Raw genomic sequence first — 24,365 nt, forward strand, 5'->3', positions numbered from 1 at the left:
TAGGTATGGGCAGAGTTACCCCCCTTTCCCTATAGGTATAGGCAGAGGTACCCCCCTTTCCCTATAGGTATAGGCAGAGTTACCCCCCCCCCCCTTTCCCTATGGGCAGAGTTACTCCCCTCCTCTCCTCTTCCCCATAGGTATATGCATAGTTAAAAAAAATGATGCTCACCTGAGGTCCCACGCAGCGATCTCCTCAGCAGCAGGGCCCGCGTCTTCTCCCCTCCACAGTACAGGCGCCGATGAGTGACGTCATCAGCGCCTGTACTGCGTGCTGCGTGGGGCGGAGGTCATGTCTTCTCTGTGTAGCTGCAGATGCGGCTCACACAGAGAGGATGCCTTCTCCTGTATGTACCTGTATCGCTCATACAGGAGAAGGCAGCGCTGTCTGCTGGGGATCTGGGACGAGTGTCCCGGATCCTCAGTAGAGGCGGCGGGCCCTTAGCCGGGCCGGTCGGGGTCTACTCCCTGCGGGCAGTGAGCAGGGTCAGTCACTGAGCCTGTACCCCCCTGGGCACCGAGCTTGTACCCCCCTGATGGCGGCCCTGCAGATGAGAACTGGAGCTTTTTGGCAAGTAAGTGTACCTACTGTAAAGCATGGAGGAGGCTCAGTTTTGTTTTAAGCCTGCTTTGCTGCATCTGGTACAGAGTACCCTGTCTTGAAGCTGTACAGTGTACAAAAAAAAATCTGAAGACTATAAAGGCATTCTGGAGCAAAATGTGCTGCCCAGTGTCAGGAAGCTTGGTCTGACATAATCTACTTGTCCTGGTGCACACAATTTCAACCAAAATAGTACGTAAATAAGGTCTTTATTAGTTTATTTATTGAGTTTGTGCACTTTTGTTTTTTCCTCCTCACCCTATAATAGTCATAACTCTTATTTTTCCATTTACCGGCCCATATAAGGGCTTGTTTTTTCCGGGACCAATTTTACTTTGTAATGACAGAAGTTGGAAATTTTCCATAACTTATGGTCCGAAACAAAAAAAATAATAATAATAATTTTTACGCCATTCACCTTGTGATCAAACTTACATGCCTGATAACAGCAATACCAAATTTGTTTAGTTCCCATTATGTTTTATTCATTAAAAAAAATTCCTAACTTTTTATGAATTTTTTTTTTTCTCTGACCCCTATAACTATTTTATTTTTCTGTATAGGGGGCTGTATGAGGGCTCATTTTTTGCACCGTAATCTGCTATTTGTATTGATATCATTTTGGTATTGATTGGACTTTTCAAACGCTTTTTTCATAGATATGATGTTATAAAAAATACGCAATTCTAGGTTTTTTTTTATTTACATTAACGCCATTGCCCGTACGGGATATATAATGTTATATTTTGGATTAAATAATTTATTGGATTTTTATTTTTTTTTTGAGAAATTTACAATAAAGGAAAGATTGGCCAAAGAAAACAACGTGGCCAAGGAACAATACATAACAAATATAACACAGTTATATAAATATTACTAAAGCAATCACTCAGCTGTATGTAGAAATATTAATTTGCAGAATCATGTCTTTGGATGTTGCAGATATTATAGACATATCCGGTAGATCATTATAGGTCATCTTGAAAAATATAAACGTCACATAAGCAGTTTTAAAGTATTTTATAGTCATACCTATAACTCTGCAGCGAAGAATAGGATTTTTCATGACTAGATCCCGTAGTCCTCCCCTCTCTCGTCACAGGAAGACCTACCGGAAATATGTGCAAAGTGTGACACCCAGTAATCATAAGTAGTAATGGGTAGTTAGAGTAGTACCATTTAATAATATAGGATGAACATAATTTAATGGAATGGATCCCAGAACAGCATGAAATCTAATAAAATCGTGATAGAAGTGATGTGCATGGTTAATTAGCAACACCTAGTTCGGACAATTATGCATTCCCCAATGCCAAATACGTTGATTTTTATTATGTTTACATAATAATAAGGGGGGGGGGGGGTGATGTGAACTTTTAACCCATTAAAGACGGACCCATTTTTACCTTAATGACCAGGCTTTTTTTTTTTTTGACACGTTCTGGCTGTCACAGGCAGACAGGAGGCCATGATCTTGCCTCCTGCTGCCATTGCAACCAACAGCGACCCCCGATCGTATCGTGGCGCTGCCATTGGTGAAAGGGGCCGCACCCTCCCCCTGTCAACACCATAGGTGCCGTGATCAGGATTGTATATACCATATATATAGTAATATAGCAATTTTAGGTCCATTCAATTACAATACCTAAAAAAAAAAAAAATTTTGAAAACATTTTTGTACAAAAATTAGTATGCTTAACCCCTTAAAGACATCAAGCATGAATCACTAGCTGAGTGCACTTCGTACCCGGTGGTCTCAGTTTTTGCCCCACAAATAACCATAAATTTTGTGGTAAAATGAATGATTTCATTACAAAGTGCAATTGATAGCAAAAAATAACAAGCACTCATACGGGTTTTTTAGGTGGAAAATTGACAGTGTTATGTCTCTTAAACGCTGACAAGGAAAAAACAAAAGTGCAAAATTTAAAAATATGTCCTATGGGGGTTAAAATTGTCCTCTGAACAATATAAAAAAAATTTTGTTTTTACCTATAAGGGGTTGTATGAGGGCTCCTTTTTTGCACTGTGATCTGTAGTTTTTATCGGTAACATTTAGGTTTTGTTGGAACTTTTTGATCACTTTTTATAAAAAAATTTCTGGTACATGAAGTGACCAAAAACCAGCAATTCAGACATTTCTGCATGCAGCGATACCACATATGTTCATTTTTGTTTACGTTATTTTATTTGAAAAATGGGAAAAGAGGGGTGATTAGGGAACGGGCTTATTCACATTAATGAATTTTATTTAATTTTTTTTTCATTTTATTCACTAATTTTTTTGTCATATTTAGTTTAGTTTGTCATAGGACAGCATATATTAGTGTTATTTGCACAACATTAGTGTAAATTGCTAAGGCTGCCTACAGTGTTGGAGCAACGATTGGATGGGAATGAGGCTGGTAGGGACCCTCCGCCCGTCCTCTGATTTGCCGTGATGGTCCTTATCAGAAACACCGCAATCAACTTTAATTCTGCCGTCTAAAGGATTAATGCTAGACATCGGCCCGATCGGCGATGTCCGGCATTAGCCATGGATCCCAACCCCCAGGATTAACAAAGTATGAAGCTCCATTTATGCCCAGAATCCTCTAGAACAAAGTGGAGAATCAACGGAATCACAGGTGTGTGGGAGGGGAGGGAAAAGGTAAAGGCTCACCCTGCCAGGTTGTGTGCACTCCCACACAACTAGGATATGCGTTTCATAAGATGATCCCGGTCTGCAGCCTTCTTAAAAACAGTAAGGAGATGTATGGCAAACTTCAAGAAGGATAGGAATTCCAGCACTGACCAAGGAGGAGACAATGGAACCAGGTGTGTAACAAACAGATTTAATCCAATGCGACGCGTTTCACCGCACGGTTTCATCAGGCATACCATCTCCTTACAGAATCCTCTAGGGCAGGGGTACTCAACTGGGGTACCACAGTCGCCAGTCATTGGACCTCCAGCCGGATCTCCCCTCATTCATTTGTATAGATGTCTTTAAAGGAAAACTGTCACTTGTTTTCTCCCTCACTATCCACAGGTACTGGTGGATAGTGCGCGAGACGCTGATTAAAATGAGCCCTACCTTGTCCGGATCTGCGCCACCGTTCTCCCGCAATTGTCGTTTTATTATCTGTTGAAATCTTGCTGTAAATGGCACAGGCAGGGCTTCGGCGCTTAACTGGCACTGATGTCAGCGCCGCTTATTCATCCCCCCTCCCCTCAGTTAGGAGCGGCAAAGAGAGGGAGAACTGGAGGGAGGGTGGATGAATATTCATATGAGTCGCTGACGTCAGTGCCAGTTAAGCACCAAAGCCCCGCCCGTGCCAGTTACAGGAAGATTTCAACAGATAATAAAACTACAATTGCGGGAGAACGGCAGCGCAGTTACCGACAAGGTAGGGCTCATTTTAATCAGCGTCTCCCGCACTATCCACCAGTACCTGTGGATAGTGCGGGAGAAAACAAGTGACAGTTTTCCTTTAAGACACCAATACAAATGAATAGCCGCGGCCCGGAGCAAGGGATCCCTGCCCAGCCGCTTCTCCTATGATGCAGGCAGCACAATTAGCACTACCTGCATCACCTGCTCTGGCCAGGTCTGACTAGAAGGGGTCAGAGAGGCGCAGGACCTGGGATGGGAGCCAACCTCTCAGGTACAAATTTGTGTTCCCCCACCTGTGACTCTCCAGTTGTTGTAGAACTACAGCTCCCATAATGACCTTCTGTCTGTGCATGATGGGAGTTGTAGTTTGCAACAGCTGGAGTCACAGTGACAAAGTTCATGTAGGGGCACAGTGGCAACCTTCATTCTGGGGGCATAGTGGCATCCTTCATTCTGGGGGCATAGTAGCAATGGCATCATTAATTCTGTGCAGCACAGCACCATCCTTAATTCTGGGGGCACAGTGGCTTCAATTATTTGGGGCACAGAGGTACAATTAGTCAGTAAGGGGCACATTATTTGTTGATTATGTATTTGAGGGCATTGCGTGTAGCAGTAATATTGCAGGAGAATAGCATGTGGCAGAAAAATTGCAGGGGAATAATGTGTGACAGCAATATACCAGGAGCCCAGTGTGTGGCAGTAACATACCAGGGATACAGTGTGTGTGGCAGTTTTATATTCAGGGGCACAGTGTGTGGCATTATTTAGGTCATACATCCTCCACACTTCAGTCGCTCGTTTGCTCTTTCCTTCATGGCATTGAGGCTGCTATTTGTGAACCAGGCCTTAGCGTTCAGCTCGGACCTTCACAGGATGGCAGACCTGGATAAGCAGACCCTCACTAAAAATAGTTGAGTACCCCTGCTCTAGGGGTTAGTTTTGAGGTATCATCAATATTATCCAGGCCAGTTAAATTTTTTTGTTTTTCAAAATTAACAAAGAATGTTGAACAAGAATTTTAAAAAAATGTCTGTTTTATATCAGTTTATTTTAAGAAAATATTTATTGATTAATTACTTTTGCCTATGTGGGAGGATGTTGTAGAGAGTTGTTTGCATGTTGTTTTTTTAATGTATTTTTTAAGTTTGTGAAAATCTTAAATAAAAAGTATTTGATTAAAACAAAACACAAACATTCCTATGTTAATGGACCAAGTAGTCTTATGTTTCACAGCTTGTTTACTGTTAAGCAGGGTTCACATGGGCAGAACTTGTCCAGACATTTAGTTGCCCATTGATTTCAATGCTATTCTGCTGCTCTGTGATTTCAATATAATTCTGCTTTATACAGTAGAAAATCTGATGCGGAAATTCAGATTCCAGCGTCCACAGAAAGAGTAGTCAAGTCTATGAGACGGAGCATTTCTGAGCAGTCCTAGCACCCGCCGCTTCGTCAAATGAGCAGAATGTTTGCATCTCTTGATTGTGCGGACATTTCCGCACATTTTTCACCTGTGCAAACATTACCCATAAAACTGCCCTTTTAAGGCTAACAGCAGCATTAACAATAAAAATTTACAGCTATAAAGGCATTGTCCACACGGACATTCAAACCCAACATGTATTTGCAGCAGTAAACAGGAGTGTGCTGCAACATATTCTCACAAGAACATGCTGATTAATTGAACAGCGGTTGAAAAAAAAAAAAAAAAAAAACAGCCTTTTGTCTCCTGATATTTGCACTAATTGCCATTTTTACATTGACGATGGAACACTGTTAGGCCTCGTTCACAGTGGAATTTTCGAGCAGACGCTGGTGGAAAAATTACACTAGGAAATTGATGCGACAGACTCGTATTATTTTCAATGGGATTCGACTGCACCGTGTACATGGTGGAATTTCCGCTGCGAAAACATCTGCCGTGGAAATTTGCAGAACTCTGCAGAAAAAAAAACTTCCTTATACTTGCTGCAGAATGCGCTCGGAAATACATTGCCGTCTATATTTCCAAGCAGACATGAATATTCAAAGAGTTTATCCAAAATGGAAAATCAGCCATGCCAAAGTCATAGATCTATCCGTGAAAACATACCCAAAGGATATGTTCACACGGTGGAGTGTGAACATACCCTTTGGGTATGTTTCCACGGATAGATCTATGAGTTTAGCATGGCTGATTTTCCATTTTGGATAAACTCTTTGAATACCTGCCCCTCTGATTCGCATGAAATCTGAGATTTTGAAATAGAACGATAGTGCCATCTCATGGTAGATCTTAGGTATCACATAGCTTAGCCTTGACTATTGATACCTTTACTTTAAAGAACTGCACTAAAAAGTTATCAAATTATTACCTCTGTGGCAATGGTATTCATCGAAATCAGAGTCCCTTTTACATATCAGCACCTTTAAAATTAACACTTTATTAGTATAGCATTCATCCAAACTAGATTTTTTATGTTAAAACAATTCCAGGCCTTAAACCCTATGGGCTAGACCAAAGCTACAGGGGCCAGTTTTAAGGTGAGAAAAAAATGTGTACATATATATATATATATTTACACACACAGTTCTGAATATTTACAAAAGTTCACATCACAAAATAGCTGAGTTTATCAAGCTGGTTTTTGTCTGCCCAAGAAACAGTTTGTGGTATCACCGGGGATGGCTTGTCAGCAGCATCAGTCCATTATGGAGGGGGGTTAATTGATGTCTGGAGCACATCCAAAGGGCAAAAGGAGCTGCTTTGATAAAACTCCATCTCCTCCACACACTAGTGCAGGTACACAAAATAAGGGACTATTAATTCACATTAAAGAGTATTGTAAAGGACACAGTAAACATCTGCAAAACCAGATTGCCCTTCTAAAATTAAATTTGGATGGTAAACTGATGGTGCATACCTTGCAGCACCTCAGCATGGCCCACAGGTGGAGCAGCAAAAAGGAGAAGATGGCAAGTTCTCCTAAAAGAAATCTGTCACCAGTGTCACCTACACTAACCTGTCGGTACCAACAGATAATGCAGGTAACACTGATGACAACTGTACTTACCTTTTCCCCTTCCGTACAGTCGTTCTTCAGTAATCTTCTCCGGGCCCAGCTTGGAGCATGGGCAGAGCTTAGTGACGTTGCCACTGCTGTTCTCTGCTGGGTCCTGCTGGTAGCGAATAGCAGCGGTGACATCACTAAGCTCCGCCCATGCTCCAAGCCAGGCCCGGAGCTGAAGATACCAGAGAACGACTGCACGGAACGGGGCAAGGTAAGTACCGTTGTCATCAGTGTCACCTGCACTAGCTGTCTGTACTGACAGGTTAGTGCAGGTGACAGATTTCCTTTAAGAAAATTTCTCTAAACTCATTCTCAAAAGTTGTGAAAAGAAGAAATGCTTATACCCATAACCTGTGTTGGATGAAGTAGATGATGAGGTATTACTATTTTTGTACAAGAGGACTAGATATGAGGAAAATTAAAACACAGATTTGTTCTGGGCAAGTGAGATTTTTTTTTAAATTCATTTCAGTATTAACTTAGAGACTCTCTCTCCCCCAAACACCCCGAAACTACAGTAATTAGTAAATCTTTCGAAAGATGCTGATTCCAAATCTGTAATTTTTCCTTTTAACTTTTCTAATCGCTTGCATTACCTTGTCGCCAGCCCCCAAACTAAGTATACTGATACACAAAGAGGATAACTAAGCTCAGCAATTTAATAGCTGCTTACACTACTGTGTTTGTGGTGTTACAGCAAGAGAATTGAGTAGTAAGTAGAAAGAAAGATTACAGAATAACTTCTGAGCTTTTACTGTAGTTTAGGAGAGGTTTTAGAAGAGAGTTCGAATAACTATGGGGTATTTGTGCTTATGCTAATATGACCATTGTAATAAATGCCCACCAACATCAACTAGTATGTGCTCCAGCAGTGGGCATAGTTGTAGCTTTCATATCCTAATATGATAGAGGGGGTCTATAAGCTAAATATCTTCAAAATGCTCATCCAGCAATCAATCCTGATGGCCAATGCTAAGAGAGTGGACATACGTGTATGCACAGTCAGCCTGGTAGATTGCGCACACTAGCTTCAGCCTGAACCAGGGCATCACATTTGCCTTCTGGTCATTGGATATAAAAGCATTGTCCACTTTGATGCTGTGTTCACATGTTGAAGTTTTGCTTCAATTGTACCAAATTATGGCAAAAACACTGCAGTTTTCCTGTAATGTTGCAAATTATGGTAAAACCAAAGCATTTTTATGGCAACTTCAGAAAATTGAAATACAGATAACAAACCATGTGAACACAGCCTGATAACACTCAAATATGTCTACTTCATGAAATAAAGTGGATCCACACTTTACAACCCCTCCCTTATTCATTAAAGGGGTATTCCAGGAAAAAAAAAATGTTTTTTAGATCAACTGGCTCCAGAAAGTTTTTTTTTTTTTTACAGATTTGTAAATTCCTTATATTAAAAATTCCTAATCCATCCAATAATTATCAGCTACTTAAGTTGAGTTGTTCTTATCTGTCTGGAAACAGTGCTCTCTGCTGACATCTCTGCTTGTCTCAGGAACTGCACAGAGCAGAATAGGTTTGCTATGGGAATTTGCTTCTACTCTGGACAGCTCCCGAGACACGTGCCATCAGAGAGCACTTAGACAGAAAAGAACAACTCAACTTCAGCAGCTCATAAGTACTGAAAGGATTAAGATTTTTTAATAGAAGTAATTTACAAATCTGTTTAACTTTCTGGAGACAGTTGATTATATATAAAGTTTTTTCCTGGATAACCCCTTTAACAGTCAAACCAAGATCTGTCAAAGATTATTCATGCAAACCCTAAAGAGGGCTTGAACACGTTCGTAAGGGTCCCACAAACTGGCTGCCTCCCATGTGCAAAATAGACAAAAAGTCCAGGATTAGAAATTGAAGGAAAGGATTAAGACCAACTAAGTAACAGGCCACAAAAAAGCTTAAGAACATTTGGAAAGGTCTTTTACATTGACAGACTGTGTCCTGTTATTCACACACTATACAAGTAGACCATTTCAGTGCCAGCTATAATCTATAAAAATAACAATCTGGCATAACTGGAGGTAATAACATTCAGATGAAATACAATGTTGAGGGGTGCCTGGATGTATGTCCGTCTCCTTGGCAATAAATGGTTTCTTATTTCTGGCAAGTAGAGAGATTGAACCAGACCACTCCCAGCTGAGGGCATTAAAACCCATATTTTGCTTGGGTCTGCCGTCGGCTCATCTTATTGTCAGACCAAGTGTTTTTCAGTTCCAGTTCCCTCTCCTTTGCCTGTAAGAAATAATTTGTAAGAAATGAGTACATCATTTTTTTTCATCCTTCCCTTCCAAGAGCCATAACTTTTATGTTTTTCCATCAATACAGTCATGTTAAGCTTATTTTGTTGAGCCAAGTTTTTTATGCTACCATACAAAGTACAGAAAAATGCAAAATTATTTGTGGAATGGATTTGGAAAAAATGTAATATAGTTTTTTGGGTTTTATATGGCATTGTAAGTGGCATAGTAACTATTTCATGGGTGAATACAATTACAGGGATACCAGATTTATATATTTTTGATATGCTATACTACATTAAAAAAATAAATAAAAAGACAATAAATCTAACAATAGTTTTGACATCAACAGAGCTGTTTTTTTTTTTTTTTAAATACAAGTTTTGGATACATGCAACTTTTTATTCCATAAACTACAATACTTTTGCACCATATTATGCTTTTACTGTTATCCTATTACATCATGCCCCTGGGTAATAAGATGGCAGGAATGGAGACCTTTACTTGCTGACAGATTTAAGATGCATGTCACAAAGTGGTTAAATGAAAATTACAGAGGCTGCAAAAGGTCAGTAGAGATGAGCGAACTTACAGTAAATTCGATTCGTCACGAACTTCTCGGCTCGGCAGTCGATGTCTTATCCTGCATAAATTAGTTCAGCTTTCAGGTGCTCCCGTGGGCTGGAAAAGGTGGATACAGTCCTAGGAGACTCTTTCCTAGGACTGTATCCACCTTTTCCAGCCCACCGGAGCACCTGAAAGCTGAACTCATTTATGCAGGATAAGTAATCAACTGCCGAGCTGAGAAGTTCGTGACGAATCGAATTTACTGTAAGTTCGCTCATCTCTAAAGGTCAGCTTGTGTTAACTGAGAGCCCAATACACCATGCACTATGCAAAAGCCCATCGATTTCAGAATGAGCAGTATTTTCACCATAGTAGTGCTGCTGTGTTATCACCCCAAAAACTAATTTATTTATATTATTTAAATACAATGCATTCTGAAAGATTTCAGACTCTCTGACTTTATTCACATTTTGTTATGTTGAGGCCCCCCCCCCCCTTGAATACTTTCATCAACACAATATTTTAGTTTTTCCTTTTCATTGTCGTTATAGGGCACTGATTGCAGCATGATGCTGGGAAAACATAATTTTTTTATTTATTTTAGTTCAAGGAAGCAACATAACAAAATGAAAAAAAGTTAAAGGCTCCCAAATGCACTGTGCCACCATTATGCTCCTTGCTGCTGTACTGTGCAGAATTTACCTGGTGGATTAGGTAGGTGATCTGATGCTTCCGCCTCTGCTGTCCTGTTGGCTGTTCTCCTTTTTTCTAGTGGGTCAAAAAAATAAAAATAAAAACAAACATATATACTAATATATACACATATAAATACAGAAATCCAAGTCTATGGGGGCCAGCTGCAATTTTCCTGCACAGCCGTGTGGCTAGTACTAAAGCAGAGCTGTGGCCCCTTCATTTTAAGAAAGTGGTAGACTTAGAGGACAAATATGTCCTAATGGTAAAAGAAAAATGAAAGCTGGTTCAAGCGCCCCAAACACAATACACTGGGTTATACTGCGGGTGAACCTGAGTAAAGTATTACTTACAAAAATTGGTCCAGCTATTTTGGAGGTACAGGCTCCATTGCTAGTAGGCAGATATGTCCCTTTGCTCAATGAAGGCGGGGCTGGCTTTTCAAGATTCCCTGTTTCCTTCCTCTTATATGCCCATCACCCATCCTCTGCATACGCATTAATCTTCACTAATCCTAGTGACATGAGAGTGTGCTCACATGAGCACTCAGCTAGAAGAGGTGGGCATAGAAGAGCAAGAAGTCAAGGAAGCTTGGAAAGCCGTCTCCCGCCTCCATTGTGCAAAGGAACATATTTGCATTAGGGATCGACCGTGTATCGGCAGATAATCACGATTTTGGGCATTATCGGTATCGGTAATTACCTTGCCGATAATTCCCCCTTAACTGAGAACTCCGGAATATAAAAATTGTACCCCATACTGCCAGCAGTAAAAAAATTAAGATGTACATACCTTCCTCCGCTCCCCTGGGGCCTCCGGTAACTGGCTCAGATCTCCGCCGTGATCCTCTTCCTGGTTGCCGGTGGTCGGAGAATCATACTGCGCTCAGCCAATCACCAGCCACAGTGAAGTCCGACTCGGCCGGCGATAGGCTGAGTGGCAGTGTGAGAACGCTTCAGGACACAAAATTCTTCACTACACCGGCACCTGCTGCCGGGGCCGAAAACGTCACACTGCCGCTCAGTCTATCGCCGGCCGAGTCGGGACTTCACTGCGGCCGGTGATTGGCTGAGCGCAGTAAGACTCTCCGACCACCGGCAACCTGGAAGACGATCGTGGCGGAGACCGGAGCCGGTTACTGGAGGCCCCGGGGGAGCCGAGGAAGGTATGTACAGCTTTTTTTTTTTTTTACTGCCGGCAGTATCGGGGACAATTTTTATATTCCGGAGTTCTCCTTTAAGGATGCAGCTCATTTTCACCTTAAGGGCGGAGCCATTTTTTGCAATTCTGACCGTCACTTTGCTTTTACAGATTATTCTGAGATTTTATTTTCGTGACATATTCTACTTTATTTTGGTGGTAAATTTTCATCGTTACTTGCATCCTTTCTTGGTGGAAAATCCCAAAGTTACATGAAAATTTCGAAAATTTTGCATTTTTCTAACTTTGAAGCTATCTACTTGTTAGGAAAATGGATATTCCCAAAAAATTTTATTTTTATTCACAAATACAATATGTCCATGCCTATGTTGGCATCATAAAATGGACATATTTTTACTTTTTGAAAAAATTAGAGGGCTTCAAAGTATAGCAGCAATTTTCAAAATTTTCATGAAAATTGCAAAATCTGAAGGGACAGATAAAACTCCCAGCATGCCTGGGCAGTCTAGGCATGCTGAGAGTTGTAGTTTGGCAACATCTGGAGGGCTACCGTTTGGGCACCACTGTAATAGTGGTCTCCAAACTGTGACCCTCCAGATGTTGCAAAACTACAACTCCCAGCATGCCCAGATACCCTTTGGCTGTCTGGGCATGCTGGGTGTTGCAGTTTGGCAACCACTAGAAGGGCAGCAGTAAAGATCGCTTTACTGCCCCCTTCCATTCCCCAGCCCCCCCACCGTCGCCTCCCTACCTGCGCCGCAGTCTCCACCGATGATCGGCGGTCCCCCCGGCATCTTCTGCACAGGTTCAGGCCGCCATCTTCTCCCCCCGTTCTGCCCGACATCCAGTGGTGGGCAGAGCAGGGGGGTTTCCATGGCAACCCCCTGTCGTGTGCTGCCATTGGTCAGAATTCATTTCTGACTAATGGCAGTGGATAGGAGGAAATCACAGCACTGCAATCTCACTCCTATCCCTCAGGATGATCGGGGCTGTCACTGAAAAGCAATGTTTCCCAACTTTTGGCTACTGGTTGTGAAACATTTCTTTACAAGACGGAAACACCACTTTACTTTTCTGATTATTTTACTTAATTAACTGCTTCCCATCTTTTCCACGATAAATGTATCTTCCCTATAAGATTCCCTGTAAGAATTGTCAGCTTAAAGCTGAGCTCTGTTTCCAAATTTCATTCCTGCTCTGCACATACAATGTGTGTAACGATGCCAGATTTGGAAGCACGGATCAGCTTCAATCATGCAGGAATAGGGATGGGAGAGGAGCAAGGAGTTATTCCAGCACTAAGCACTTCAGGGGCTTCTGTATGCTTTTTTTTGACACTTGGCACCAAAGAATAAAAGCATTTTTCTATGCTATGGAAACACAAACATATATAAAAGCTATCACTTCTTCTTGCGCTAACGGTGTCAGCAGTTTGCAAAGTGGACTGCAGCTGGCATATTCCCTTTAAGGGGCCTCTGATTTTCTGAAGCATTAGAGTCTGGACTTTTTTCAGAGCTATGCTTTACAGAGCTTGATGTCCCTTCATTGAGAAATATTCTATCGTCCCACCAATTTTAACACTCCACCAAGGTCTTCCCCTACATGATGCTAACAGAAGCTTAAAAGGGCCCTTGAAAAGACATAAAAAAATCTTTTGACATTCATTATCTACACACTGCCTATCGTTACCTTGCTGAAGGACTTCATGTTTTTCTCTTCTGTCAGAGCTTTAGTCAGCCATTGCTGGTTACCGCTAAGCTGGTCATCACCTTTGATTTCAACAAAATTTATTTCTTCTCTTCCCCGGTTCCTCTTCCCCTGGAGCCGCTTAAACTGCAATAATAAATATTATACACGAATACATATAAATAATGTTTGTTACTTAAAGAGAGCATAAATTAACTTAAAAGATATGCCAATGTTCTAAAATAATGTCACGTAGCTAAGATATGCCTTTTTTTTTTTTTTTAAGTGATTGGCCAGCGTCTGACCTTTGGCAACGATCCTCAGATTAAAGAGGTTAAACCTTCAATATATCACTGACAAGTAAAAACGTTTGATCGGTCATTGTCTCTATAAGAGATTGGTGGGGGGCTGAGACCCCACCAATCTCTTATAGCTGGGTGAAGCTATGCTACGCAGTTGTGCACTTTACTCCTCAGCTCACTGCAGGAGCCTGTCTCCACAATAAGACAGATTAAAGGGTTACTCTGCTACCCAGCATCCAGAACATTGAGTTCCAAACATTGTTCCAAACTTCCGTGTCCATGCCCACCCCGTCGTGACGTCACGCCCCGCCATCACGTCCCACCCCCATCAATGCAAGTCTATGGAAGGGGGCGTGGCAGCCATCGTGCCCCCTTCCCATAGACTTTTATTGAGGAGGTAGGCCGTGATGTCACGAAGGGGCGGGCCTGAACACGGTAGACCACACACAGCGTTCGGAACACAATGTTCCGGACGCTGGGGAGCCGAGTAACCCTTTAAGTGACGAGTCACGGAGTGAAGCATAGGAGAACACTTTAACTAGACAAATGAAAACTTTGTCTCTTATAAAAAAACTAAATGATTGTTGGGGATCACCCCAATATTAAAATGAGGAGATGCAATTCTGCTTTTTTCTTTAGTGTTTCACGTAAATTTAAATTATAGTAATGCTTATAACTCAATGATAAGTGATGAAATAGACACTTCACTGCACCAAGAAATCTATAAAAATTGCTTAAACTCCTTAATCCCTAAAAAGGTGAGAAACTGGAACTCTTACAGCTTCATCGTCCATAAAGGAGTCGCTGCCCATGCTGTCTTGTGTGGATGATGGCTGCTCCTGGTAATACCCACTGCCGTAATATCCCTGCTATGGACGATAAGAAAAACCATGATTAAAAAGCAGCAACTTTCGCACCAGCAAAATTAAAGATACATAGTTTATAAGGTTGTAAAAAAACAGAGCAGAACAAGTTCAGCTTAGATCTCTATTGTGTCCCTACTGTGTTGATTCAGAGAAAGGCTAAAAAAAAAAAAAAAAAAAAAAAACTTGAGGCCGATACCAATTTCCCTATCCTAGGGCAAAAATGATTTCCCCACTCCAATATGGCAGTCAGAATAAATCTCTAGATCAACCTTCTGCCCCTATAAATCTAGTATCCTTAACCTGTAGCGTTATTACTCTACAAAAATGTGTCTAGCCCCTTTTGAACACTTATATTGAGTTCATCATGACCACCTCCTCAGGCAGAGAATTCCACAGTTTCACTGCTCTTACAGTAAAGAACCCCAGTCTGTGCTGGTGTAGAAACCTTCTTTCCTCTAAACGTAGAGGATGCCCCCTTGTTATAGATACAGTCCTGGGTATAAATAGATCATGGGAGAGATCTCTGTATGGCCCCCTGATATATTTATACATAGTTATTAGGTCTCCCCTAAGCCTTCTTTTTTCTAAACTAAATAACCCCAATTCTGATAATCTTTCTGGATACTGTAGTCCTCACATTCCCCACATTACTCTGGTTGCCCGTCTCTGAACCCTCTACAGCTCCACTATATCTTTCTTGTACACTGGTGCCCAGTACTGTACACAGTATTCTATGTGTGGTCTGACTAGTGATTTCTACAGTGGTAGAATTATTTCCTTGTTGTGGGCATCTTTTGATGCACCCAATAATTTTATTTGCCTTGGCAGCAGCTGCCCGACTCTGGTCACTATAGGTAAATTTACTGTTAACTAAGACTCCTATGTCAGTTGTCTTTAGGGTTTTCCCATTTAATACATAATCCCAGCCCGGATTTTTCTTCCCCGTGTGCATTACCTTACATTTATCAGTGTTGAACCTCATCTGCCACTTCCCAACCCAAAACTCCAACCTATCCAGATCCATTTGTAACAGTACACAGTTTTCTATTGCACTTTTCAGAGCTTAATATAATCTGCAAAGATTGCTACTTTAATATTTAATCCCTCTACAAGATCATTAATACATATATTACAAAGAATAGGAACCAAAACTGGCCCTTGTGGTATCAAACTAGTAACAGTCACTCCTTGATATCCACCCTTTTTTCCTATAAATGAGCCAGCTACTTACCCCCCCCCAGGACTAAGCATTCTTATCTCATGTACCAACTTTTTGTGTGGCACCGTTTCAAGCGCTTTTGTAAAAACAAGCTATACGACATCCAATCAGGATATATTCAACATTGACATACTGCTCTTTATCTGTGCACCTACTGAGTAGTAAGAGGCTTCTGATGAGTTTGAGGATTCAGGATACTGGTTGTACTCTTGGTTGTTGTAGTCATCACCAGACGAGACTGGCCATTGCTGGCTGGACACTTGACCAGCTGCAGTTTTGAACTCCAAAGGTGCATTTGCTGCATCACTCTGCAGCTCAGTAGGATCTACCCCAGGCGGTCCATCGTCATTTATGCTAGGAAGCGGGTATGTAAAGTGTTCTGAAGAAGAAGGAAGAGGAGGAATCTCTTTGCCTTCTGACAATGAGAAGAAATTGCCTTGATGCAACTCATCATCACTGTCATCATCCTCCTCCTGGGTGATTTGCTTAGTGACTTGCAGAGCTGCATTTTTTGCTGCCGCTTTGATAGCGGATGGTGATGGAGTGTTGGAGATCTCAGGAATGGCAGTAATCTTGGGTTTAGACAATGGAGTCCCTTTGGAAAGCTTTGCATCACTAGGAGCCTCAGACACCTTTTTTGTAAAAGCATAAGGGAGAAGCTGACGCTTAAAATCGCCTCCTGGGGCATTTTTTGGTTGAGGGAGTAAAGAAGACAAACCAAAGGCTTCCTTGGTGCTCTGAAAAACAACATAAAATAGAAAAAAGGAGTTAGGAAGAAAAGAGTGAGAGAAATTACGACAAGTTTCTGCTCTTACTCAATTCCTCATTTGTAATTTTACAACTAAGATTATGGACAAAAACATGCGCCTTAAATAAAATACACCAGGAAATTTAATACAGCATGAACTAATTTAAGGTCTAAATGAAATTACTGGGCGATATTGTTGCCATAAAGGTCAATTTTAAGGTTAGACATATTTGTAGATTTAGTTTGAGTAAAGGCCTCATATTAGGGGTAGATTTATCAAAACCTGTACAGAGGAAAAGTTGTCTAGTTGCCCATAGCAACCAATCAGATTGCTTGTTTCATTTTTCAGACCTTCCTAAAAATGAAAGAAGCAATCTGATTGGTTGCTATGGCCAACTGGGTAAGTTTTCCTCTGCACAAGTTTTGATCAATCTCCCCCTTACATATCAGATTTTTGTGGAACTAGACAACTATCTTATGTGTATAGGGTCCTTTCATAGGATGCAGCCTACTCCCCTCTCCAAACTGAACTTACATGCACACTTGTTCATGCTGAGTATGTGTGTTGGGGAAGAAGCAGAATGTGCATGTATAGAATATGGAAACCAGCTGAGCATGCATAGGGAAAGAGGCTCGAAGAATAAATTGCATGGATATGGAATTAATGTGGGGCGGTTCAGGAGGAACAGCCATGGGCAACAAAAAAAGTGTATGAAAGCTATTGAGGGTGTATGGGACCTTTATACATTACCTGGCTGGCCTTTTTCTTCCTGCTTGGTTCCTCTTCATCAGAATCTGACTGTGGAAGGAAATGTATCTGATTTTAGTCAGAAGGCATGCAAACAAAACACAAATCTCTGGCAGTGACTTGGCACAGAACTCTTCACAGACCTACTATTACCCCATGTACAGTATAACAGTGGTCCCGAGGGCAGCCTTCCTCCAACATCTGCACAAATATGTTTATAATATTGTAACATGTCCATCAGGTATTTTCAGTAAGGTTTCTATTCCTCTATCATAGCCAATAAAAAGGAGGTGGAGTATGATGGGTCCAACTCCTGACCTCAATGCAATGGACCCTGATTATTATTATTTTAAGTGGGCGCTGTCACCAACTTTATTTTTTGATATGTTGTAGTACTTATGTACTACAACATATCTCTAATATACTTATTATCATTTTTTTCATTAAAAAGGTTTAATTTACATTTAAAAACCGGCCACTGAAAAAGGACTGATTTTGGAGTGGCAATCAGTCCTTTTTCAGTTAGGCTGCACTCGCTCCCTGCCTGTCAATCAGACAGGCGGGAGCGAGCACATTGGCTCCCCGGCCACTGGCTGGGAGGCCACTCCTCCCGCACATCGCCGCCTCGTTGCCACCGCTGTGCCTGCACGCCCACTGCCGGACTCTGCAGTAACTGCAAGTGTAATGAGGGAACGGTGTATGCGGGGCGGGGGGGTTGGAGTGAACGGGCTAGTGCCGTAGTGGGGGGGGGGGGGGGGGGGGGGAAACGGGCTAGCAAAAAATAAAATAAAAATAGGATGGTGGGAGCTACCCTTTAACAAAACATTGCATCCAGCCCTCTTTTAACAATACTTACGTCTGCTGCACGCAACTCAGGAACGCTGATCTTCACAGGCTCCAATCTCTTCTTCGGCTTTGTATTTTCATTTTCTGGTGGTGGAAGCTTCATCCCTTGACCAGAGACTTTAGGTGGAGGTAAAGCAATTCGTGGCTCGGCTGCCATAGAGGACAGTGAGCTCTGCTGAGGAGGAGGAATGTTTAGCACTGGACTGTTGGTTGGTGGCAGCAGGTTAACCCCTCCACTACCCTGTGGCTGTGGAAGGGTCATTGTGTGGCCACCCATCAGGTGAGGCAAGTGATTTCCATTACCAGATTGTGGAGAAGGAGAGAGGGTCATACCAAGGCTACCCTGAGGTGTAGATAGGTTTAAGCCAGAACAGCTCTGTGGGGGAGGCAGTGTCAAACCATGTGAGTTCTGGGGTGGGGGCAAGCATAGTCCAGAAACTCCTTGAGGTGGAGGCAAATTCAACCCAGTGCTAGTGTGAGAAGGGGGTGGAAGGTTCATGTTGGGACAACCTTGAGGGGGAAGTGAAAGGTTCAAACCAGGACCACCTGGAGGAGGAGGAGGAAGGTGGTGGTTCATGCCTGGACCACTCTGAGGAGGTGGAAGGTTCATGTTTGAGCCCCCCTGAGGGGGTGGTACTTTCATGTTTGGACCCCCTTGGGGAGGTGGATGGTTTAATCCTGGTCCACTATGAGGTGGGAGGAGGGCCATACCATGTCCACCCTGTGGAGGGGGGAGGTTCATACCAGGAGGTGGAAAGTTGGTGGTATTGGGCCCTTGATGGCTATATCCTAAGGTGGAAAAGGAGGGCCCCCCATGATTACTGTGGCTGTAGCCACCATACCCTGGGCTGCTAGGATATCCTGGAGATCCATACGAGGAGGAGCTAAAATTCGGCGGCGGCGGAGGTGCATAGCCAGGCGGGTAGCCGAGTCCGTACACTCCGGGGGGAGGGTAAAATCCTGGACTGTGCTGCTCCTGCTCTCCCGGTGACTGGCGGGCATACGCCGAACTATAGCCCAAGGCTTCGGCATGTCCAGAAGTGACGTCCTTTCGTGTTGGGGGCAGGCTGGTATGCAGTCCCCCGGAAGACTCCGGCGCCATCTCCGACTCCGAGTCGCTTTCCTCACTGCTGGCGTAAGCCACTAAAGACATGACGGCAGCCTTGAAGGGGGAGGGCGGTGTGACGGCCTTGAGGCCTCGGCGCACTTTCCGTACAAGCTCCCCGCTCAGCAACGCCAAATTCTTACTAGACTGCTTCCAGGCCGCTAAGCATGATGGCGCCCGCCGCGACTACATCTCCCAGTAGCCATTGCGGGACAACAAGAGGGGTATTCAGATAATGAGATCGAAAAGCATCATGGGAGTTGTGGTGTCTAGAATTGGATTTACCTGGTGACTGAAGGAGTACACTACAACTCCCAGATGTCATTGCGACCTGTCACATACCTGGTGTACAGTTAATATTAGGAGCAAGAGCTGAGCTGTGCTTATTTTCTAATAACAGTAATAATAATGGAATGCATTGACGTAGGAGTAATAATTAAAACATTCAGTGTTTGTACATAATGTAATAATAGTCATGAATATGAAATAGTGGTCTCCAAACTGCGGACCTCCAGATGTTGCAAAATGACAACTCCCAGCATGCCCGGACAGCCTTATGTCCATATGGATCTTTCATGTTATATTTATTATATCATGTTTTAAATTCTTTTAATATGAAAAATAGGAAACTGGGAACGATGTGAACTTTTAATATGGAAGGGGTTAATGTTTGAGTTTTTTAACCCCTTAAGGACGCAGCCCTTTTTCACCTTAAGAACTGAGCCCTTTTTCGCAATTCTGACTACAGTAGCTTTACGAATTAATAACTCGAAAATGCTTTTACCGAATATTCTGAGAGTTTTTTCGTGACATATTCTACTTTATTTTGGTGGTAAATTTTCGGCGTCTTGCATCCTTTTTTGGTGAAAAATCCCAAAAATTTCATGAAAATTTAGCATTTTTCTAACTTTGAAGCCCTCTACTTGTAAGGAAAATGGATATTCAAAATACATTTTATTTTTATTCACAAATACAATATGTCCACTTTATGTTGGCATCATAAAATGGACATATTTTAGCTTTTTGAAAAAAATTAGAGGGCATCAAAGTAGAGCAGCAATTTTCAAAAATTTCATGAAAATTGCAAAATCTGAAGGGACAGATGTTACAGAACTACAAATCCCAGCATGCCTGGGCAGTCTAGGCATGCTGAGAGTTGTAGTTTGGCAACATCTGGAGGGCTACCGTTTGGGCACCATTGTAACAGTGGTCTCCAAAGTGTGACCCTCCAGGTGTTGCAAAACTACAAAGGCTGTCTGGGCATTCTGGGAGTTGCAGTTTGGCCTTCCTAGTGGTTGCCACTAGAGATGAGCGAACTTACAGTAAATTCGATTCATCCCGAACTTCTCGGTGCGGTAATTGATGACTTATCCTGCATAAATTAGTTCAGCTTTTAGGTGCTCCCGTAGCTAGAAAAGGTAGATACAGTCCTAGGAGACTCTTTCCTAGGACTGTATCCATCTTTTCCAGCCCTCCGGAGCACCTGAAAGCTGAAATAATTTATGCAGGATAAGCCATCAACTGCCGAGCCGAGAAGTTCGTGATGAATCGAATTTACTGTAAGTTCGCTCATCTCTACTTGCCACAGTAAAGATCACTTTACTTTCACTTTCATACCCCCCCCCCCCCCCCCCCAACGTGGTTTCCCTACCTGAGCCAGGATCCAGCAGTCTCCAGCGACGATCGAGGGTCCCCAGGCATCTTCTCCTCCAGGTACCGGCCTCCATCTTCTCTCCATGTTCCCCTCGACATCCAGGGGTGGGCAGAACGGGGGTTGCCATGGCAACCCACTGTCCTGCCCTGCCATTTGTCAGAATCAGTTCTGACCAATGGCAGGGGATAGGAGGAGATTGCAGCATTGCGACCTCGCTCCTATCCCTCAGGATGATCAGGGCTGTCACTGACAGCTCCGATCATCCCTATTTTCCGGATGATCGGGTCACCAGAGACCCGATCAGCCTGGAATAGCAGAAAATCGCATGTCTGAATTGACATGCGATTTTCTGCGATCGCCAACATGGGGGGGGGGGGGTCTCTCTTTTCCTGATGACTAGCGATGCAGGGGCCAGAGGATTGTCACGGCCCGCCCCTCAATGTAAGTCTATGGGAGGGGGCATGATGGCTGCCATGCCCCCTCCCATAGACTTGCATTGAGGGGGCATGTTTTTTTTTAGTCATGAGGGGGCGTGACGTCACAATCCTCCGGCCTCTGCATCGCCAGTCATCAAGCACAGAGCGAAGCCCGCTCTGTGCACAAGATGGCGGGTGCTGCAGGAGAGATCACGGGGCAGAGTACCCCTTTAAGAAGGAATCATACATTTCCTCATACAGATCAATTAATTTCCATAGAACTCCACTGATCTGTGTGATCTTTGCTCATTTGATTGAGCCTGCTCCAGACAGGCTCAATCAAATGCAGATTCAGCAGATATGAGAGGTAATCCCTCCGGCTACCTCCACAGTGGATCGCCCCCCTGCGATTGCACTGCAGGGGCGATCCACCCCACTAGACCATCAGGGATGGGTATTAGATCCCTTTAGATCTCCGCGGCCGCATGCCGACTATTGGCGGCAACCCTCAGCTACAGGAATCAGCTGTGGGCTCCCGGGTATGGAACGGGCTTGAGTCAGGAGCTTGCTCCATACACCCTGAGCGTGAGCAAATTAAAAGAGAGATCCGGCCCTGCTTGCCCAAAGCAGGGCTAAACACAGGAAAGATTTACCTGCCTGGCACCCGCAACTCCATGTCATGGGCATCAGGCGATAGGATTTCCATCGCCTGATACCATCCCTGCTATAGTATATTTAGCCCCCTAAAGACACAGCAATTTTTAATTTTTTCCTCCTTGTCACCTTATTATCCATAATGCTTTTATTTTCCACCTACAGAGCCATATGAAGGTTTACGCCGTGGTTCTGATTAGCTACCCTAAAAGGACTGGGACATGGATTTTTGCACTTTTAGATGCTGCAATCAACTTTGATTTGCGTCTAAAGGGTAAATGCTGGACATCAGCCTGATTAGTGATGTCTGGCATTAGCCAAGGGTGCCAGCTGCTAATAGCAGGTGAGACCAACTGGGTATGAAGCACGCTCAGCTCCTGAATGTGCTTCATACATCGGGAGCAGGCACAGGGCCCCCTCTAGGGATTTAAGGGGATATCCAGTGTTTTTTTTTCCCCATCCTGCCCAGGCTGCAACAACAGAAATAATAAACTCTGGCTTACCTTCCGTACGCAGTCATTCGGCCCCTGTCTTCTTCTTGCTTCTAGAGCCCGATGCATCACACTGGGGTCAGCTTATTGCTGGCCGCAGTAATGTTCCAACTTGGCCAGTGATAGGATGAGTGGAAGTGACATGTGACTTGTAACAGGCCAGGCCTTCTTAAATTTACATTTAAAAATGGGCCACTGAAAAAGGACTGATTTTGGAGTGGCAATCAGTCCTTTTTAAGTTAGGCTGCACTCGCTCCCTGCCTGTCAATCAGACAGGCGGGAGCGAGTGCATTGGCTCCCCGGCCACTGGCTGGGAGGCCACTCCTCCCGCACATCGCCGCCTCATTGCCGCCGCTGTCCCTGCACGCCCGCTGCCGGACTCTGCAGTAACTGCAAGTGTAATGAGGGAATGGGGTATGCGGGGCGGGGGGGGGGGGAGGAGTGAACGGAGCTACCCTTTAATGTTCCGGACGCTGGGGAGTGGAGTACACCGTTTAAAAAAAAGGTAAGAGTCGCTCTAGTTCAGCGCTCTAGTTCAGCCTTAAAAACTTTACTGTGTTGATCCATAAGAAGAGCAAAACCCCTATAAGGGTACGTTCACATACAAAATTCTTGCTGAAAAACTCGGCTTATACTCGAGTATATACGGTAAACACCAGCTTGATAACCTGTCTTGGTACTGTAATCCTCCCATACCATTAATTATTTTTGTTGCCCTCCTCTGCACCCTCTCCAGTCCAGTTCTTATATACAGGTGCCCAAAATTGAACACAATACTCCATATCTGGTCTGACTAATGATTTATATACTCATCCCATGAATTTGTTAGCCTTGGCAGCCGCTGCCTGGCACTGATCATTAAAGATGAGTTTACTGTCCACCAGTACCCCAAATACATTTTCTACATAATTGCACATTTAATTTTTACAGCCTAAGTGCATAACCTCTCCACATCAAACTTCATTTGCAATGTCTTACCCAGTTTAGTGTCATCTGCAAATATTGAAATTCTACTCTAATCTCTCTACAAGGTCAATAATAAACATACTGAAAAGGACCCAGTCTCCCCAACCACAACAAATTAGCTTCTTATGATGGTACCAGCAGCCTGTATGCTCAAAAATGGTGCCCCCTCTGAGTCCATGTTACTCCATGACCTCCCTCTGGGCCCACAGGGCACAATTCAACTTCCAGAAACCTGGGCCAGGTGGGAAACCATGGCCCAAAGTCCCCCAAAATCGATTGGCCTTGTGGTCAGAGAAGAAACGGGACCATAGAGTATGAAATCCATCAAACTGCTCACGAAGAGAAGATGAAGTCTATCTGAGAACGGAGTGAGCCATCAGGGCGGCTCCACGTATAGTTTACAGAGCTGTTTCCGATGGACCCAACAACATCATGCAAGGATGCATCTGTCACCATCTCGATCAGCAACTTGGATGTCACGTCCAGGTTGGAGGATGTGCCGGAACTCACCTGCCCAGGAATCGTCTGCTACAAGAAGTCTGCTACAGACGAGCTCCTAGATGGAATAAAGTGCAAAGTTTCCTTCCCTTATCAGGATAGCCGCCCCAGCAGACCTACAGTTACCACCACCAAACCAGTAGAAAGGGCCATTAGACTACTGCCTGGCCAGATGGTTGTAAGACCTAGAAGAGGGCAAAGCACATTCCTGCAGCATCTAAACTTGTTAAGCTCTGAGTCCGTGTTAACCTTCAGGCAATATGGAGACAAATATCTTTAATCCAAAGTCTTTAAAAACGTACTTTTAAAATGTTAAAATATAATCCAGAAATTTTCAATGTGTTTATTGGGTCTTTGCGTTGCCCCTTTCATCAGGACAAATAACATACCTCTTAGGGTATGTTCACACTACGGAATTCTGTGGTGTGAATTTAACATTAGTGTGAATGGG

General features: G+C 43.3%; 1 protein-coding gene across 1 annotated transcript; it reads right to left on the bottom strand.

The window, feature by feature from the left end:
- Window positions 1-6,203: 6,203 nt before the first annotated feature.
- PRCC (proline rich mitotic checkpoint control factor) lies at window positions 6,204-20,094 on the bottom strand. Its single transcript, XM_056547276.1, has 7 exons — window positions 18,141-20,094; window positions 17,288-17,335; window positions 15,944-16,525; window positions 14,483-14,572; window positions 13,405-13,548; window positions 10,564-10,629; window positions 6,204-9,289 (listed from the first exon to the last, which is right to left on the bottom strand). The coding sequence occupies exons 1-7, from the start codon at window positions 19,281-19,283 to the stop codon at window positions 9,203-9,205; spliced, it is 2,160 nt and encodes a 719-aa protein (XP_056403251.1). The 5' UTR covers window positions 19,284-20,094; the 3' UTR covers window positions 6,204-9,202.
- Between the last annotated feature and the right edge of the window lie 4,271 nt (window positions 20,095-24,365).

This window comes from Hyla sarda, chromosome 11, assembly GCF_029499605.1.
Source record: "Hyla sarda isolate aHylSar1 chromosome 11, aHylSar1.hap1, whole genome shotgun sequence".
NCBI classification, from domain to species: Eukaryota; Metazoa; Chordata; class Amphibia; order Anura; family Hylidae; genus Hyla; species Hyla sarda.